We start from the raw sequence: 16,120 nt of genomic DNA on the forward strand, positions 1-16,120 counted from the left end.
TTGCCAAGAAGGAAAGTTGAAAATTAACAATATGTGTGTCTGTGTCTTTTATCTTCGGATTCAAGGGAAGCTGGGTAGGGGCTGATAGGGTGTCTTGTTCCTGGAGCTTAGCAGGTTAGCAATGTGCGAACTCGAACTTCTCAGAACTGGAGCAAATCAGAGTTTATGGTCTGTTCAGAGTGTATGAATTCCATCTTATTCCTTGCAAGCTGAAATTGCCTTCTCCCATGTTTCTTCTCTCTAGTTGTCATGCAGAAATCTAAACCTCTCATAGAGTTTGTGAATTATATAAAATCAAATTCAAAAAGGACAACCCTTATCTTTGATGCATAGACATCTTGCCTTTCTACTCAAACCTCAAAAGATATTCTTGGAAACTAAATGATTATATATAATAGTCAATCCAATTTTGTCTGTATTTGAAAATTTCCTTAGTAGTTGATTATTTATTTTGGTATATAGGGTAAATTTTTGTTTTATTTGTGTGTGTGTGTGTGTGTTTTAACTCTAGTCTATTTTAAACATAATATTTTTCATCTACTGTCTTCACTTTTTATCACATTATTCTTTCTAATATAGAAACAATATGGGCTAACAATATGGACTAATATGTTTCTAATATAGAAACAATATGGAGGAACAACAATATGAACTAATCAGAGCTCCCAGGCACTAAACCACCAACAAAAGAGTACACATGGTGGGATTCATGGCTCCAGTTGCATATGTAGCAGAGGATGGCCTAGTTGGTCATCAATGGGAGGAACGGCCCTTGGTCCTGTGAAGGTTCTATGCCCCAGTGTATGGGAATGCCAGGGCCAGCAAGGAGGAGAGGGTGGGGTGGTGAGTAGGGGGAGGAGGAGGGAATAGGGTTCTTTTCAGAGGGGAAACCAGGAAAGGGGATATCATTTGAAATGGAAATAAAGAAAATATTTAATAAAAAACATAATATTTTTCATCTACTGTCTTCTCTTTTTTATCATATTATTCTTTTAATTATATATTTTCTTTCTATTTTAATCCTGAATTTCTCTAATCTAGCCACAATGTATTATTAGTAATGCCTGGCCACCTGATATGAAATTAGAAAACTGGGTAAAATATAAGACCATATATATATATATATATATATATATATACTATATAATATAGTGTATATATATATATATATATATATATATATATATATATATATATATATATATATTTGTTATCTGAGTATTGCTACTGCCATTGTCATAGTTAGGGTTACTGTTGATATAATGAAACACCATGACCAAAAGCAAGTTGTGGAGAAAGGGTTTATTTTTCTTATACTTCCACATATTAGTTCATCAATGAGGAAAGTCAGGGTAGGAATTTAAATAGAGCTAGAACCTCGGGTCAGGGGCTGATGCATAAGCCATGCAGGGGTGCTGCTTACTGGTTTGGCCATCATGGATTGCTCAGCTTGTTTTCTTAGAGAACCAAGAACTACCAGTCCCTAGGATGGCCCCACCCACCATGGTCTGGGCCTTTCTTAATTAATTGATAATTAAGAAAGTGCCTTAAAGGATTAACCACAGCTGGATATTGTGGAGGGATTTTGTCAATTGAAGATTTTTCTTTCTGAGGATTCTAATCTTAGTCAAGTTGTACAAGTAGCTGGCACAGCTATATCTGTTAGCTAAAAATTTCCCTCAAGCAATGAATAAATTGCTCTGTCCTAGATGCCAGTGTCAATCTTAAAATCCTTTAGTTGATTTTATGAGGTATATTGCATATTTAATTTCTGATTATTTTCAAGATTTATCAAGTAAATTTGTCTGCTCTTCTATCAAAATTCTGTCTTTCTGTTTTACAATTATCTTACTATATGTTTATCTTATATTTTATGAGTCTTGTAAGAGAAAATACTCTTTTTTATTTGATTCTCCCTATTGGTCTTGAGTAATTTTTTAAAATTGATAAACAAATGGAATAATATTTAATATTCATATTTGATCTGATTGAGTAGACAAAAAATGTCATATGCACATTAAGTTTTTATAAAATGAGTCTTCTTAATAAGGTTAAAATTAGAAGTATTTTAATCAATTTTATTGAACTGTGTCCTTAGAAGTGGGTTTTTTGGGGGGTACAGATAACATACTCCAAAGAATTTCAATATGTATATGAAGTTACTTTTCAGTAAATGAAATACTCAAGATTGTGCTAGAACAAAAAATTCAAACAACAAAACAGAATGGGACAATATATACTTTATTCTGTGGTAGCATGAGCCTGCTGTACTGGAGGGTAAAAATTAATCCTGGAGATAAAGTAGAAAAGAGAAGTATTACAGCATCGCAAAGTCCATGTGCATATTGCTGATTTCTACAGTTTGTGTGTCATTTTCAATTTATAAAGAAATAGAAAATCAGAAAACAAAGAAAAAGTTGTTTGAGTCTACTGTGGCAATGGAAATTAATGGCATTAATCAACAAGAATACACAAGATTAGTAATCTATGATATAAGGAATTATAACTAAATTATTACATGTAAGAAGCTTACAAAACAACCCCTTGACTGGACATCACATTGCTAAAGATATGTTTTGACAATTACACAACTTTCTATTTCTATTTTATTAAATATTTAAGCATACTATTCTCAATATTATAAATTACTGTGCCAAGTTTCTCTCAAGACAACTGAATTCATGGAAAGGGTATTTAATTTAATGCTGTTTTATTATAAGGTGTTCACACTTCCTCTATATCTTTTAAGTTTATTTGAAAAACATGTATGAATACTATAGCTACAGCATTTCCACTCCTCCATTTCCTCTTCTAAATCCTCTGTGTACTACTCCCTCACAAATTCATAACTTCATTAGTTGTTATTCCTCACACAGTCACATTCACACACACTCAAATAGGTATATATAAATACAGCTTGCTTAGTACATTTAGTGTTGCTTGTATGTGTATATATTTAGGACAGACTAGTTGAGATTAGATAGCCTATCGGGGGCTTGTTCCTAGCGTTGACTGATTCTTTTACTCCCAGCTGTCATCAATCAGACAGCTCTTCATCTCCTGCCTTATAAAATTTCCTTCATGCAACTGTGCTGTTGCTGTCCACATATTGTTTATGGAGCAATACTCTCAGGATTTAATGTGTTCCACTTCTTTGTCATAGATAGAAGGAACTATCCCATAGAAGGTTTCTCTGTCTGTCTGTCTGTCTGTTTGTTTACAGCCTTTCTATCCCCTCTTTTCCAAACAGTTCTCTGAGCCATATGTGTAGGTGCTGTGTTATAGATACAACAGTTGTGGCTGGGCACAGCATAGCCAATTATTAGCTGAATTTTGACCAGTTGCTGAGTTCTGTAATAGTCTTATTGATGCATAAAATAGCTTTTAAAAGAATTTCACGTATTTGTAGATATAAGAATAAGTATTTAGAATGCAGTTAGGGATATATTGGTTTAGGAAATTGGAAGTTTAGGTTTCCTCTAATTTTAAAGACCTTGCCAGTGACAATTGTCTACTCTCTTGAGACAGGCAAGAATTTTCTCCTCTAAACTAGCCCTTATTTTGAATCAGATCTATGTTTTTTTTTTTATTTTAACCTCAGAATTGAAGTGGTACTACATAACATTTTAGAATATCTTCCATTTTGGTCATTGTTCTGGTTTCTTGGAAATATAGTTTGCATAAGGCCATAGCGCAGTTTTAAATTAAGCCTTTTGTTGTATTGATCCTTTGTTTTCCTTTTGTTGTATTGATCCTTTGTTTTTTGAGTTCTTTCTATATTCTAAATATTAACCTTTTATCAGATGTTTAACTAGCAAGGATCTCTTTCAATCTATTGATTATTTCTTTTGCTATACAAATCCTTTAGAATTTTATGTGGTCTCACTTGTCAAACATTGACATTAATTCCTGAGCAAATAGATACTTTTCAAAAATTCCTACACATATATCTTGTTGGTGCTGCCTATGTATTCTCATGCTTCAGCATTTTAGATCTCACAATGAGGTCTTTGATCCATTAGCATTTTTTGATCAGGGTAATAGATATTGATATAGTTTCATTCTTAAACACTTAGTGTTCCCAGTATCCTTTATCAAAGATGCTCCCTTTTCTCTTGTGTACTTTTCTGGCATTATTTTTTTTCAAATTTCAAATTTCAAATAAATATATTCATCTTTAGGTTTTGTATTTTGGTCTGTTGATTGACATGCGTGTCTTTGTGACATTACCTTACTGATTTTATTACTATCATTTTGTAATATATATAGAAGTCTGGTAGAGTAATCACCCTCCCATCCCCAGCCTTGTCACTCAGGATTTTGTTGCTTGTCTGAAGTATTCTGTGGTTCCATTCCAGTCTGAGGACATCACTTTCTACTGAAGTAAAGAGTATTGTGAGGATTGTGATTGGAATTGTATTGAAATTCTAAAGTGCTCTTTAAAGGATAATTTTTTCACATTATTTTTACCAATATCTGATTATGGGAGAGCTTTCCATTTAGTGTCTTCTACACTTTATTTCCTTAGAGTCTCAAAGATTTAACTATAGAGGTCTTTAATCTGCTTGGTTAGGTCTACTGTTAAATTTTCATAAAGGTTATTAGGAATAAGAGTGTGTCAATGGTCTCTTTCTCTTAGATATTCCATGGTTATCATGATTGCTGCATGTATCTTTAGTATGCATGCTCTGTTTTTAATTTTTATAATATTCTTTGCTTAAATATTACAGTTAGCCTACTCTATTTTTAATCACTGGTGTTCTCTCTTCTCCTTGATTCTTCTACTAGTAAGCTTGCTTTCTAAGCCACCTGCTGAGTTTTCCATCCACTGTCTCCTCGAGTTCTCTTCAATAGTTCTTTCTATTGGCTGCAGCCAATTTTGATATTCTGATTTGTCTTTGCCTTTTCATTTAACCATATTTTTGTCTTTTCTTGTACAGAACTCAGGCTATCACCTTTAACTGAATTCCTTAAATTCTTTGATGAAGTTTATGACTGCTATGAAGTTATCTGCTTTATCTTTGGATACTTGTAGACAAATTTTAAAAAAAAATTTCTTTAAGACTTTGTTAATAGGCATCCTGCGTTGTCCATTAATTTTGCCTGGGATTTTTTGATCTGGGACCTGTGTGTTTGATGTAGGACTAGAGTCTACTTCAGTACAAGCTTGTGAAGGATTTGTGTGATCACAGGTAGACATGAGAGTTTGAAGATGGTACGGTCATACTTGATTATTAGGCACTTCACCAAAGGAAGATAGTTGAGTTTGTAAAGCTAGGCTTTAGAATTTAGAGTTCAGGCTCCCTCTTGGTGCTGTAGGAGTGGGTGTAGGACAAACCAGCACCCAGGACTGCTCTAGGTGCTTCACTTTATTTCCTTTCAATCTGAACAGTACTCAGTCCAACATTTTAGATGATATAATGTAGCCACACATGAATCTAGCAAAATAAAATAGAAAGAATGGAGACACATGAGTAATCACTAATTCGGGTAGTTTTTCTGATTTTTACATTTTTCAAAGTTAGGTGTATTGTGCAGTCTTTGTGCTCTGCATCCCACTTCAGTACTCTCTACTTCTCTTCTCTCCCATCATTTCCTCTTCTCTCTATGTGATATAACTAATTAACATTATCAATAAAATGCATTTGCCCAATTTTAATAACCCTGAAAACAAATTAAGATTTTAATTCTTTGAATAGCTCTTATATTGTGCTAACACACCTGTGAGCACAGGTAAGCCACCAATTCTGCTCAAATTCCTGGCCCAAGAGGGACCCTCCTAGAGCCACCAGTACACAGGAACCAAGGAACAGCCAGGAGCAGGATCCTTCCAGTTTCCATCTGCACCCTGTAGCTGAACCTGTTCCACAGCACTCCATATCCAAATTCCTCCAGAGAGAACTGGTCTCCCAGGAATACTGACACACAGGCTTGTGGGAGGGACAAGCCACAGGCAGAGACTGCAAGACAAGCTAATACCAGATATAACCAGATGGTGAGGGACAAGGGCAAGAACATAAGCAACAGAAACCAAGTCTATATGGTATCATCAGAAATTAGTTCTCCCACCACAGTGACCCCTGGATACACCAACATACCAGAAAAACAAAACTCTGATTTAAAATCACATCTCATGATGATGATGGGACTCTAAGAAGGACATAAATAAATCTCTCAAAGAAATACAGGAGAACACAGGTAAACAGCTAGAATCCTTTAAAGAGGAAACACAAAAATCCCTTAAAGAATGACAGGAAAAGACAATCAAACTGGTGAAGGAAATGAACAAAACCATCCAGGATCTAAAAATGGAAATAGAAACAATAAAGAAATCAGAAAGGGAGGCAACCCTGGAGTTAGAAAACCTAGGAAAGAAATCAGGAGTCATAGATGCAAGCACCACCAACAGAACACAAGAGATAGAAGAGAGAATCTCAGGGGCAGAAGAGACCAAAGCAAACATTGACACAACAGTCAAAGAAAAGGGAAAATGTAAAACGCTCCTAACCCAAAACATCCAGGAAATCCAGAACACAATAAGACCAAACCTAAGGATAATATGTACAGAAGAGAGTGAAGATTCCCAACTTAAAGGGCCAGTAACTATCTTCAACAAAATTATAAAAGAAAACTTCCCAAACCTAAACAAAAAGCTGCCCATGAACATACAAGAAGACTATAGAACACCAAATTGGATCAGAAAAGAAATTCCTCTTGTCACATACTAATCAAAACAACAAATGCACAAAACAAAGAATGAATGTTAAAAGCAGTGAGGGAAAAAGGTAAAGTGTCATATAAAGGAAGCCCTCTCAGAATTATACCAGACTTCTTGCCAGAGACTATAAAAGCCAGAAGATCCTGGGCACATGTCATATAGAACCTAAGAGAACAAAAATGCCAGCCCAGGCTACTATACCCAGCAAAATTCTCAATCACCATAGATGGAGAAACCAAGATATTCCATGTCAAAAACAAATTTACACAATCGTTCCATAAATCCAGCACTACAAGTGGTAATAGATGAAAAATGTCAACACAAGGAGGGAAATTACACCCCAGAAAAAGCAAGAAAGTAATATTCTTCCAACAAACCCACAAGAAGATAGCCACACAAGCATAAAAATAACAAAAAATAGCAGGAAGCAGGAATCACTATTCCTTAATATCTCTTAACATCAATGGACACAATTCCCCAATAGAAAGACATAGACTAACAGACTGGATACGTAAAGAGGACCCAGCATTTTGTTGCATACAGGAAATGTATCTCATTGTCAAAGAGAAACACTTCCTCAGAGTAAAATGCTAGAAAACAAATTTCCAAGCAAATGGTCCCAAGACACAAGCTGGAGTAGCCATTCTAATATTGAATAAAATAGACCTTAAATGAAAAGTTATCAAAAAAGGATAAGGAAGGAAAAACACACCAAGAACTCTCCATTCTGAACATCTATGCTCTAAATGCAAGGACACCCACATTCATAAAAGAAACTTTAGTAAATTTCAAGGAATACATTGCACCTCACACAATGAAAGTGGGAGAATTCCACACCCTGATCTCATCAATGGACAGATGATAGAAAGAAAAACTAAAAGGAGACACACTGAAAATAACAGAAGTTATGGGCGGAATGGATTTAACAGATATCTATGGAGCATTTCATCCTAAAACAAAAGAATATAACTTCTTCTCAGCACCTCATGGTACTTTCCCCAAAAATGACCATATAATCTGTGACAAAACAGGCCTCAACAGATACAAGAAAACTGAAATAATACCATGCACCCTATCAAATCACCACAGACTAAGGTTGGTCTTAAATACCAACAAAAACAACAGAAAGCACACATAAACATAGAAACTATACAATGCCCTACTCAATGATAATTTGATCAAGGAAGAAATAAAGAAAGAAATTAGAGGCTTTTTAGAATTTAATGAAAATGAAGGCACAATACACCCAAATTTATGGGACACAATGAAAGCAGTGCTAAGAGGAAAACTCAGCTCTGAGTGCCTCCAAAAAGTCAAGAAGGAAGACCAAACTGTGGATACTTCATTCCTTCTTAAAAGGAGGAACAACATACCCATGGAAGGAGTTGTAGAAACTAACTATGGAGCAGAGACTGAAGGAAGGACAATCCAGAGACTGCTCCAACTGGGAATCCTTCCCATCTTCAGTCATCAAACCCAGACACTATTGTGGATGCCAGCAAGTGCTGGCTGACAGGAGCCTGATATAGCTGTCTTCTGAGAGGCTCTGACAGTACCCGACTAATACAGAAGTAGAGGCTCACAGCCATCCATTGGACTGAGTTCAGGGTCCCCAATGAAGGAGCTAGAGAAAGGACCCAAGGAACCGAAGGGTCTGCAACCCCTTAGGATGAACAACAATATGAACTAACTAGTACCCTCAGAGCTCCCAGGGACTAAACCACCAACCAAAGAGTACACATGGTGGGACTCATGGCTCCACCAGCAGCATATGGAGCAGAGGATGGCCTAGTCAGTCATCAATGGGAGGAGAGGCCCTTGGCCCTGGGAAGGTTCTATGCCCCAGTGTAGGGGAATGCCAGGGCCAGGAAGTGGGAGAGGGTGGGTTGATGAGCAGGGCGAGTGGGGAAGGAACAGGGCTTTTGTTGGTTTTTTTTTTTCTTTTCTTTTCTTTTTTTTCAGAGAGGAAACTGGGAAAGAAGACATCATATCACATGTAAATAAAGAAAATATCTAATAAAAAAGAAGAAACTGGAGAGAGCATACACTGGCAGCTCAACAACACACCTGAAAGCTCTAGAACAAAAAGAAGCAAATATACTCCCAAGAGAGTAGAGGGCGGGAAATAATCAAAGTCAGGGCTGAAATCAACCAAGTAGATACAAAAAGAACTATACAAAGAATCAACAAAACCAGGAGCTGGTTCTTTGAGAAAATCAGCAGATTAGATAAACCCTTAGCCAGACTAACCAGAGGGCACAGAGACACTATCCAAATTCATTCTATGAAACCACAGTTACACTGTATATTCTCCCTTGGCGATGGAATGGTTTCTGTCTAATCAGAAACCTGTTACAATATCCTTTCATAGAAGACTTCATAAGAGAGTTTATTCTACTTCTATCAAGTTTAATGCTCCAAATAAATTTTAAAAACTGGTTGAGTGCATGTTACTTTTATACATATATATATATACACACACATATATATACATATATACATATATGTATATATATATATTTAAGAGGCATTTAATTATTATAAATTATGTTGACTTAAAAAGTGTCAATACTGAGTTGTATATTTTACAATAAATTTTATTAGTTTAGTAAAAAGGAAATTTAAAAAAGAAAAGGAAAATTATTGTGTTAAGGTTGACATATTTCTGAGATAATGTAAAGGTAAAAATATGAAAGTGTATAATACATCAGAAGGGGATGAGGATGGTAAAATGGATGGCTTTTTCATTTTCTTAGATTTCTTCTTTGAAGGGAGCAATAAACCTAAGATTATATATAATAACTAATAGTTTTTCTTCTGATATGTATTAATTTGGTTACCATAATAAAGAATTAACACTGGACTTATTGAGAGAGAGAGAGAGAGAGAGAGAGAGAGAGAGAGAGAGAGAGAGAGAAATTAATAGCATAAATATAGTGAGTTACTAATTTATTAAAAATATGCTTTTATTAGGTGTCCAGAAAAAATATCTAAAATGCCTTTGCTAGACAAATGTATTATTTTGGGGATTAGCTTGAATATGAAAATACTTTTACATGATTTCTATGCTTTGGTCTATTTTATTTTATTATTTTTATTTTTTTTTTGATCTCACTATGTATCTCAGGCTAGGCCCAAAGTCACAGAAAATTTACTGGCTCTGCCTCTGTCTCTTGAGTGCTGGGATTAAGGGCATGCACCACTCTGTCTCATGGTCTATTTTAAATATATATGTAAATATATAATATATGTATACATATATGTAAATAAGTTACATATGTTTATATAATTAATATTAAAATGAGCTAATTTAAAAAAACAAAAACAATGGCTCTAAACCTGTTTCCCCTATCTGTAGTTTTTTTTTCCTTTAATCTTTTTTACAGTCCAGTCGTTATTCCCCTCCTGTTCCACCCTCTGATTGTTCCTCATTCCATACCTCCTCCCCCAACTCCAAGAGGATGTCCACACACCCCCCATGCTTTGCCCACCCCACCTGATCTCCCCACTCCCTGGGGCCTCAGGTCTTTTTAGGGTTATGTGAGTCTTCTCTCAGTGGGGTCAGACCCAGCAATTCTCTGTTGTATATGTGTCGGAGGCCTCATATCTGCTGGTGTAAGTTGTCTGGTTTGTGGCTCAGTGTCTGAGAGATCTCCGGGGTCCAGGTTAGTAGAGACTGTTTCTCTTCCTATGGGGGTCACCCTCCATCTGAGCTTATGCCAGCTTTTCCCTAATTAAACCACAGGGGTCCCCAGCTTCTGTTAGTTGGTTGAGAGTAAGTATCTGAATCCAACTCTTTCAGCTGATTGTTGGGCCTCTAGTTAGGGCAGCCATCAGAAGCTTAGGAGCAATTTGTGCTGTTTTGACAACATCCGTCAAGCAGATATTAAGCCTACTTTTCAGTCTTCAGATACGTTTTCATAAAGTCTGAATGTTTTATAAATCCTCAATATATTTATTTTTTTTCTTTTTTAAGCTTTCATTTAAAGTTAGAAAGTCTTCTAACACATAATAAAAGTATAATGTATATACTTCAGTTTTACTTAATTCTGTTATTGAAGTTGCCAGATGTTTAAATGTAAAGAGTTTACTGTTTGAATATTTTAAAATAGAATTTCCAAATGGTTAAATTTAACAAACTTTGTTCAAATTGGACAAAATCACCACCTCAGTAACTTCAAGTTTTTTTCATTGCTTTACATACTTTAATTATATATATATATATATATATATATATATATATATATATATCAGTCTTAATTCATACATAATGATTCTGGTTGTATTAGTCAGGGTTTCTATTCCTGCACAACGCCATGACCAAGAAGCAAGTTGGGGAGGAAAGAGTTTATTCAGCTTACTTCCACATTGCTGTTATCACCAGAGGAGGTCAGGACTGGAACTCAGGCAGGTCAGGAAGCAGGAGCTGATGCAGAGGCCATGGAGAGATGTTCCTTACTGGCTTGCTTCTTCTGGCTTGCTCAGCCTGCTCTCTTATAGAACCCAAGACTTCCAGCCCAGGGATGGCACCACCCACAAGGAGCCCTACCCCCTTGATCACTAATTGAGAAAATGCCCCACAGCTGGATCTCATGGAGGCACTTCCCCAACTGAAGCTCCCTTCTCTGTGATAACTCCAGGCTGTGTCCAGTTGACACACAAAACCAGGCAGTACACTGGTCACATTTGTAGTCCTTATTTGAAGATTTACATGGTCATCTTCACCATGATGCTACAAAATGTTCTGTAGGCCAATAACTGTTTCAATATTCCTGAACAAGTAGAACTCAATGACTTTAAACCTTATGTAATAAAAACATTATTTGATTTATTCCAGAGTTGTGCTGTACCACATATGCATTGAGTTTATAGTAGTTACTAAAGTTTTTTGTTTCTTTTTTTGGTAATTCTGTAATACTTAGTACTAGATGTTTTAAATTACTTCTCTTTGTTATATCTATTTCTATCTCTCTCTATCTATATACATATGTGTATATCTATGTATGTCTATAATAGATATATATGCTAATTTATATAGCATATAAATTTATATAGCAGATAAATTAGCATATATAGCATATAATATACATATGCTAATTTATAATACTTGTATATTAAAAAGCAATATTGATGTATTCATATACTGTTGTACATATTTATATACTAATGATAATTTTATAATATACACTGATATATATTTTGTGTATTTATATACTACTTTATATACAAAATAGTAGCCTGTAGTCTGGGAAACAAATTTCCTTAGGTTCTTTGGTAATGACTGCTGAAGTTTTCCCTTTGTTTCCATATCTTTCAGCAAGTTCCATTGCCAAGATTGGCTCAGATCCTCTAAAACTAGTGAACGATGCTGTGGAGGAGACAACAGACTGGATCTATGGCTTCTTCTCTTTGCTATCTGACATCATCTCATCTGAAGGTGATGAAGATGATGAGGATGCAGATGAGGACATTGAAAAAGGTACCAAAAGTGCAAAGTTGTATCTGTTACATATAGAGTTGTATATGCAGTTGTATCTAACAGCTATGACTGGGTATTAGACACTCTTCACACTGACTTGCTGAGGGTTCAGCCCTAATGAGCAATTGGACGGACTAAACTAATATGAAGATACTTATTAGTAGAAAAATCACTCCAATAAGTCCCCAAATAGAGTGAATTGCTCTCCATTTGTTTTAGTCCTATAATTTACCTGCCATATAGAAAAGCTATCAAAATTAAGTGACACTTTCAGAGTGTCAGTATAGCAAAAAGTCTTAGTATAAATGACTATAAAACACAATATAGTGCTGACTTACACAGTTTTTTGATACAGAGTGGCTATTTTTCAAATACATCTTTAGGAGTATTGAAACAAAAACATTAAAACCAACAATCATGTGTTTGTACATGTAAGCCACATTAATAGTAGAATGGTGATAACTAATCTTAAAAAAGTCTAGTTAAAACATATATTGATGGAATCAAGTGGGGACATAGAATGGAAAGATATATTTTAAGTATTATACAAGCAAGCAGCTCACATTTAGTGAATAAAAGAAAATGGAGAAACAAGCTGTATATAAATTGGCATTTAGCGGGTTTACAAAGAAAGCCTGGTGATCCAATTTGTTATATAATATTTTTTAAAAAAATTAACGGTAACTGTCAGTCATCCAAGATTATCCACTCACTCTTACCCAACAGGACAATTCTGACAATTAAAACCCCTGTTATGACTATGTTGGAAATTGATTTCTGATTTGGCCCTGTAATCTCTTACAATAAGAAGAGAAAATTGAAATTAATATGGAGTATGAACTATAATATAATGCAGTAACTTGGAGCACTGCAACAATTTTATTGAATTCATAAAATGAAACCATCTCAAGTGAATATAGATAAAGAGGGAATGTACTGTGGAACTTCCATAGCAAAGTAAAGCAAGAATCATGATTATAGAAAGCAGTGGCTTGGAAAAAACTGAGTTCAACATGAGTAAATAGAAAATCTCCACTAGAGGTTATACTAATTTACCTTTTTTCCCCCCTTGGTTTAGGAGAAATAGAAGAACCACCCTTAAAAAGAAAAGGTTAGTTTGGCTCATTTTTCAACATTTTTTTTTCATTTTCTATAATACTGATTTTGAGCATAACTTTGGTATCTTCCATTTGTACTGTCTTAACATGTTTCAGAAAAGATGTTTGTTTTAACAACGAGAGTATGGAAACCTTATAATCAGAAAGTGCTGCTGCACATCTTCTAGTGAGCTGATCCAAGTGTTAGTCAGTTGCATTTTTATTGAAGGGCTTTGGCAGTCCATTTGTGTAGCTTTGTCTATAAACAGACCAATGTGAGTTGGGATTTTTTTCAATGACAGAATTCTGTGGCTGTGAAAATAGTTCAGAAGTTGATGGTGCCCATTAGACTTACTTTTATCTTATCAGATTTACTGAGTTTAAGCATTGAGTCTCTTTGTATGTCTGATTTTACTTGCATCTCTGGTGATGACAATGATACAAAATAGCCATTGGAGTGTGGAACATATAATCTTGGGGGCAACGTATATGACTAAGTGTATGTATTGGTCATTCCCCCCCCCAAAAAAATTGCCTAGGGTATGTGGATATGACGTTGAATGCTCTCTTGTAGTGAAAGCTAAGGATTTTCGTGACTAATCTTAGTTTGGGAGTGGAATGCTTTGTGGAAAATTTATACATCTTTGGCCCAAGTGCCTCAAAGAATCAAAGTTTTTTATAACCAAAGATATCAAACATCTCTGAAAATGTTGAGGAAACCCAAAGCTACAAACCTAAATACACTTGGTATGAGTGAAAACTAGCTAGTGCTTGATTCTACTGTGATGGTTAAGTTGCTCATATACATGCCTATTACAATACTCTTTGGTTATCTAATCAGGAGAAGTTACTTTCCAAAGACCAGGATGGATTCAGTAATGGGATCGAATATAATCAATTATTAAATAGTCTATTAATATGGATGAAATTTTGGATGCTATTCTGTGGCCTGTGTTGTTACATATAAATACCACTTAGGTCATTTCATGTTGTACCTAATGTCTTTGTATGCTTGAAACATATTAATTTTCAATTTCCAATTTTAAAATATTTAGCTTGTTTACAAAACATTCCATAATTAGTGTACAAGTTACTAAATCATGAGAAATTATTATTTTTTGGTTGTTATATTGTCCTTTTTTTAATTAATTTTTATTTTATTTACATTCCAAATGTTGCCCTGTCCTAGTACCCCCTCCCAGAGTTCTTCACCCACTGCCTCTGAAAGGGTGCTCTCTCTGCACCTACTCCCCACCATGTCCTTTCCCAAGAACATTCAGCCTCTACCACTGAGGACAGACAAGGCAGTCCTCTGTTATATATGTGCCAGGGCCTTCAGACCAGGCCATATATTCTCTTTGATTGCTGGCATAGTCTCTAGGAGCTCCTAGGGGTCTGAGTTAGTTAACACTGTTGTCTTCCTATGGGGTTGCCATCCCATTCAGGTCATTCAATGCTTCCCCTAATTCTTCCATAGAGGACCCAGACCTCAGTCCAATGGTTAGCTACAAGTATCTACCAGTCGGTTGCTGGTAGAGCCTCTTAGAGAACAGCTTTGCTAGGCCCCTGTCTGCAAGCATTGGTAATAGTGTCAGGGTTTGGTGCTCATTAAAGGCAGGTTAAACAAACATGCTGAGTAAACAGCAGGATATCAGTAAGACTTAGGTGATCTTAAAGCATAGTATGAACTAGACTGTGAGATCCAGGAAAAGTTCAGTTCTCTTCTAATGTAAGAGACGTTTTCATATAATTATATTGCCACACCTCTTTATGTGCTCACCATCCATGCCTCTACCTCTGTCTCAAATAATCCATTGTATTATATATGTCCTTTTTTTCTCTTCTAATTGCCTGTTAATAAAAACACATCCAGCATGTGTGTTCGTTGCAGAACCTTTCTCATTAGAGTATTGCTTCCTTCCTTCCTTCCTTCTTCCCTCCCTCCTTCCCTCCCTCCCTCCCCTTCTCTCTTTCTTTCCTTCTTTCTTTCCTTCTTTCTTTCTTTCTTTCTTTCTTTCTTTCTTCCTTTCTTTCTTCCTTTCCTTCTTTTTTTATTATGTAGTTCTCTAAAAAATTTACCTATGAGAGCCAAATAGTACATACAGCTAAATGTTCTGGCCCTTGATTCTCTAGAACTGTTGTTCTTTTCAGCAGTTTTCTTACTCAGGAGTGTGAACTGTGGATATGTCACACTTTACATTCCTTGGAGCATGCGATTGCAGAGAGATGTAAAAGGAACCAGCACCATGCATATACTTTCTTAAAACGTGTCCATCTGAAAATACAATAATGTTTTGTTACCAATAAGTCAATTTTACATGATAAAGAAAAAATTTTTTGTATATTTCAGTGCTGAGAGTAGAGACATACATGACTGTGTCCAGTTGCTAGTGTCAGAAAAAGATCAAATAATTGAATATTGATTTGGTTTGTCTCATTTTTGTAACATAATGCTAAAATAAAATTATCATAGTTGATTCATATGACTATAATATTTATATATCAGTGTCCCATTTTTATATGAATCACAAGAATATTGCTCTTTCATTTCTCTAAAGTTTTAAATTAAAACATTCATAATTACAAACAATAAGATTATATATGCATATTTTCACAAAACACAAAATTAATTTCAGCAATAATTTTATTGGTAAGAATAGCTTACATGGACAATATTCCAAATTACTGATAATCAACTCTAAAATAAAATAAATGTAATTAAAGAAAGCATATTACATAACACAAGAGAACATACAATAGTATTAAAAATTCACAATACATTTATTTCCATTACTGGGCCTATTATAGAAGGTTCAATTGTTGGAA

The 16,120-nt window shown here is 35.1% G+C and overlaps 1 protein-coding gene across 1 annotated transcript in view; it reads left to right on the forward strand.

Annotated features, from left to right (window-relative positions):
* The window catches only part of Trdn (triadin), a 413,724-nt gene that overhangs the window by 50,274 nt on the left and 347,330 nt on the right, over positions 1-16,120 (forward strand). The window contains exons 3-4 of the mRNA XM_031380731.1: positions 12,036-12,197; positions 13,276-13,308. Coding sequence (XP_031236591.1) covers positions 12,036-12,197; positions 13,276-13,308 — 195 coding nt within the window. The remainder of the gene's footprint in view (positions 1-12,035; positions 12,198-13,275; positions 13,309-16,120) is intronic.

This window comes from Mastomys coucha, unplaced genomic scaffold (genome assembly GCF_008632895.1).
Source record: "Mastomys coucha isolate ucsf_1 unplaced genomic scaffold, UCSF_Mcou_1 pScaffold2, whole genome shotgun sequence".
Classification (NCBI taxonomy): domain Eukaryota; kingdom Metazoa; phylum Chordata; class Mammalia; order Rodentia; family Muridae; genus Mastomys; species Mastomys coucha.